Source organism: Propithecus coquereli, unplaced genomic scaffold (genome assembly GCF_000956105.1).
Source record: "Propithecus coquereli isolate 6110/MARCELLA unplaced genomic scaffold, Pcoq_1.0 Scaffold117, whole genome shotgun sequence".
In the NCBI taxonomy this organism is placed as follows: domain Eukaryota; kingdom Metazoa; phylum Chordata; class Mammalia; order Primates; family Indriidae; genus Propithecus; species Propithecus coquereli.
The window spans coordinates 2,167,324-2,171,740 of NW_012135747.1; the positions used below are offsets into that span (position 1 = coordinate 2,167,324).

The 4,417-nt window shown below is 36.4% G+C and overlaps 1 protein-coding gene across 1 annotated transcript in view; it reads left to right on the plus strand.

Annotated features, from left to right (window-relative positions):
- Positions 1-4,417, plus strand: part of RUFY2 (RUN and FYVE domain containing 2) — a 46,826-nt gene that overhangs the window by 2,689 nt on the left and 39,720 nt on the right. Inside the window, exons 2-3 of the mRNA XM_012658545.1 lie at positions 652-822; positions 3,645-3,746. Coding sequence (XP_012513999.1) covers positions 652-822; positions 3,645-3,746 — 273 coding nt within the window. The remainder of the gene's footprint in view (positions 1-651; positions 823-3,644; positions 3,747-4,417) is intronic.

Genomic DNA, 4,417 nt, shown 5'->3' on the forward strand with positions numbered 1-4,417 from the left:
CCAGAGTGCTAGGATTACAAGTGTGAGCCACCGTGCTGGCCTAGAATTTATTATTCTTTACTTCACAAAATATAGTGAGCCACATCCTAGCAGTTGTGGGCTTATCTTGATGAATTATTATAAAGCTACGTTGTGCTTGTGATTTTTGCCCCCGGTAAAAGTTGCCTATCTTGGTGGTTGTCCTTGGGTGATGCATGTGATTGGTGCACTGTGTGTGCAGGAGATCTGATCAGTATTAAGAAAGAAATGTATGGCGATTTCATGGTTTTTTATTGCCCAAATCGCAGAATAAAATGAAAGGAAAAGCAAATTCACAATTTTTCATATTTAAAGTTAAAACAACTTTTTATTTGTGCTTGGTTTATTTAATAGACTTATAAAGATCAATCAGCTAGGGCCACCAGTCTTTATTTTGGTACTGGTAAGGAATGATTGGAGTCATATTTTACTTTAATTACTTTCCTACATATTTGATATGAAAGAATGGCCAAGATGTATTTTTCTGATATGGAAAACAGAAGGATGGGCAACAGGCTTCTGATTCAACAGGCTCTTGATCAAAAGGGCTGTGTACTGACTGAAGAAGAGAAAAGATCTCTGAATAATTAATTGTATGTTAAGTTAGAAAAGTTGAAACTATTTAAAAACAAGTTTCCGCTATTTTATGTGTGGAAATTGTGTGCATTATATTTTCTTTTTTTCAGTAAGAAAATCATTTTTGAGTTATAATAAAACCATCTGGGGCCCTTTGGAACTGGTAGAAAAATTGTACCCAGAAGCAGAGGAAATAGGAGCCAGTGTCCGGGATTTACCTGGTCTTAAGTAAGTAATCTTATTACTAGTTCATCCCTAACCACAGAAGTGCATTCGCTGTTCCTCTGAAGTACCTCACGCTCTAGTTTATTATCTTGTCTCAGTCTTCAATCCCCTTCTTCCATTCTCTTCAATAAAATTCTGTTCATTCTTTATTGCTCAGCTCAAATTCCGTTTCCTTTAAGAAGTTTTTCTTAGCCCCTTCCGTAAGAATTAACCACTCTTTCTTTTATGCTCTTATAACTGTATTTCCTGCTTTACTGTATCTTCAGTTCTGCCTTGTATTGCAGGAAATTGCAATTCCTTTTAAGATAGGATATATCAGTTGTGCATCTCTGTCTTCTGAGTGTTAAATTAGTTTGCCTGTAGCAGGCAGTTAATAACTATTTATTGAGGATGGATTTAGGTTGAATCCAGGGCAAGGGCTCAGGAGATTCAGGTTTTCAGATAAGCCATTTATGTACATAGGAGTTGTATAAATTACTTTTCTTTCTTGGACAAGGTTGTGTTCTATAGTATCAACAGCCTGTTTCATCAGACAAATATATATGAAATGTCCTAAAACCTAGAGTATTCTAGCTAAGAACTCATAAGTGTTGAAAATTTTTTGCAGGCTTGAAGTGTTAAGGCTAAATTTTTATGTTTTTTAGGGTGTAATTAAAATGTAAGCACTCCCTTTATCTTAATTCTGGTGAAGGAGATAATTTTTTTTTCCTTTTTTCTTTTTCTTTTTCTTTTTTTTTCTTTTTTTAGGACAGGATCTCGCTCTGTCGCCCACGGTGGAGTACAGTGGCATCATCATAGCTCACTGCAACCTCCAACCCCTGGGCTCAAACGATCCTCCTGCCTCAGCCTCCCGAGTAGCTGGGAGTACAGGCATGAACCACCATGCCCAGCTAATTTTTCTATTTTTTGTAGCTATGAGGTCTTGCTCTTGCTCAGGCTGGTCTTGAACTCCTGAGCTCAAGCAATCCTGTCTTGGCCTCCCAGAGTACTAGGATTATAGGCATGAGCCACCAAGCTTGGCCAAGATAATTTTTATGTTTAGTATTTTCTGTCAGATTATCAGTTTGTTTTCTCTTAGCTTTACAGTTTAGGGCTTTATATATTGTGGGAAATATGGTAGTGTTTTCTTGCTATTATTTCAATGTTCAAATTTGTGTAAGTTGGACTTAATTGAGTGATAAAAATAAATACCTACTATTGAGCATTGTGTCAGGGTAATAAGGTAATTGTTTTATGTGAATTATCTCCTTTAGTGCTTAAATCAATCCTACAGGTAGAGATTATTATTATAATAATTGTATATATACGAAAAATAAAGGCCAGAGAAGTTACAGTTAATAAGTGGCAGGATGGGCGAGGTGGCTCACATCTGTAATCCTAGCACTTTGAGAGGCCCAGGTGGGAGGATCGCTTGAGGCCAGGAGGTTGAGACCAGCCTAAGCAACATAGTGAGACCCTGTCTCTATAAAAAAATAGAAAAATTAGCTGGGCATCATGGCACACCTGTAGTCCCACCTACTTGGGAGGCTAAGGCAGGAGAATCACTTGAGCCCAGGAGTTTGAGGTTGCAGTGAGCAATGATGATGCCACTGCACTCTAGCCTGGGTGACAGAGCAAGATCCTGTATCCAAAAAAAATAAAAAAGTGGCAGAGGTAGGATTCAAACCCAGTTTTTAGAGTTAAATAGCAAATGGTGTTCAAACTTGATGTTACTTATAATGGCATATTAGGTGTAGTAGTTTTTAACAAACATAGAGGAAAAATGGAGTTTCAAGGGAAATATAAGATTTGGTTTTCTTTTGATATAAAAATACATGTTCATATTTTTTTAAAAAGCCAAAATTTACAAAATGTTTCCTGATGATGTTTGTTAAAATGCTAAGCTATAAGAAACTCATTGATTTTTAGAAGTGAAGATTAAGTGTCCTCCCAAGCTACCTGACAAAATGTTCTCTGTGTAAGAAAACAAAATGTGAATGATATCATTCCTTTTTTTTTTTTTACAAAAATACATATTCTTTAAAACTTGCTTGTAAATATAGAGCTTAGATAAGAGAGATATGAGATTTAATTTCTTAAGTGCAACTGGGTAAAAGAAATATTTGAAAAACAACAAGCAGCAGGGTGATTTGTCTTTAATTACCAACTTGGTATCTTCTTAGCTTTATTATGATTTGTAAAATTCAGATACAATGTTACCTAATTTTTGAAGGCATTGTACTACCATATTGATAGATTTTGGATTCATTTTTAGAGGGCTAAGCCTACTTGTACTAAATATTTCTTCTAGAAATATTCTCACAACAGTCCTGCCCTGTATAGCAATGTGTCAGTCAACTGTGGTGGTCCCATACGATTATAATACTGTATTTTTACTGTACATTTCTATGTTTAGATACGTTTAGATACACAAATACTTAACCATTGTGTTATAGTTGCCTGCAGTATTCAGTATAGTAATATGCTATACAGGTTTGTAACCTAGGAGCAATAGGCTATACCATCTAGGCTTGTGTAAGAGTGATGTTTGCACAATGATAAAAGTACCTAGGGACATATTTATCAGAACATATCCCCAATGTTAAGTGACCCACAACTGTAGAGAGTCATTTCTTCAAAGGCATAAAATGGTACCTAGGTGACCTACAGGAGCATATTTAGCTAGCTCCCAGGGATTGGTTTGTTGGCTTAACTATAAAAATGTAAACAAAATCATGATAAAATGCCCTTTTTCTTTGTTAATGTGTACCTCAACAGAGATAGAACATGTAGTCCATGATCTTTGGAATAGGGTTGTTTTCTGACCAATTGGCTCTTCTCATTAGGACACCCCTGGGTCGAGCAAGAGCATGGCTTCGATTAGCCCTCATGCAAAAAAAAATGGCTGACTACCTGCGTTGCTTAATTATTCAGAGGGATCTCTTGAGGTTAGTATTATTAAATCATGTTCATTTTCATTTTTTTATTTCATTTGTATCTTGTCTTCTAAAAAGGATTGAAGATGGCATACAAAAGGATATATAAAATATAACAAGATGAATGAGAGAGAAAAACGTGGTGGGGGCATAATGTGGATTGTGAACTAGCCTAAAACGTGAATACTATAAGCTTGTTATCAGCCAATAAAGGGAAATGTACATATATTATATTTCTTAGTTTCATTTTTCTGAATTTTAGTTAATTTTATGGATAAAAATTTGTGTTGGAATTTGGGGGTTTAATTTCACAGGTTTCTTTTTAGATCTTGAATGTCCAAATTACTGCTTTGAGTGTATTGTGGGCATTTTTGTTTTTTTTCGAGACAAGGTCTTGCTTGCTCTGTTGCCCAGGCTGGAGTACAGAGGTGTTGTCATAGCTCACTGCAACCTCTAATTCCTGGGCCCAAGCCATCCTCCTGGGTCAGCCTCCCAAGTAGCTGGGACTATAAGGGCTTGCAACCATGCCCACCTAATTTTTTAAAAAATTTTTTGTAGAGGGGACGGGTATTTGTATACACAAGGAGTGCAATGCGCACTACCCGAAGGATGGACATATTTGAAACACAGACTTCGGAGCGGGGGAACCAAGGGCAACACACGTAACTTAAACATCTGTACAC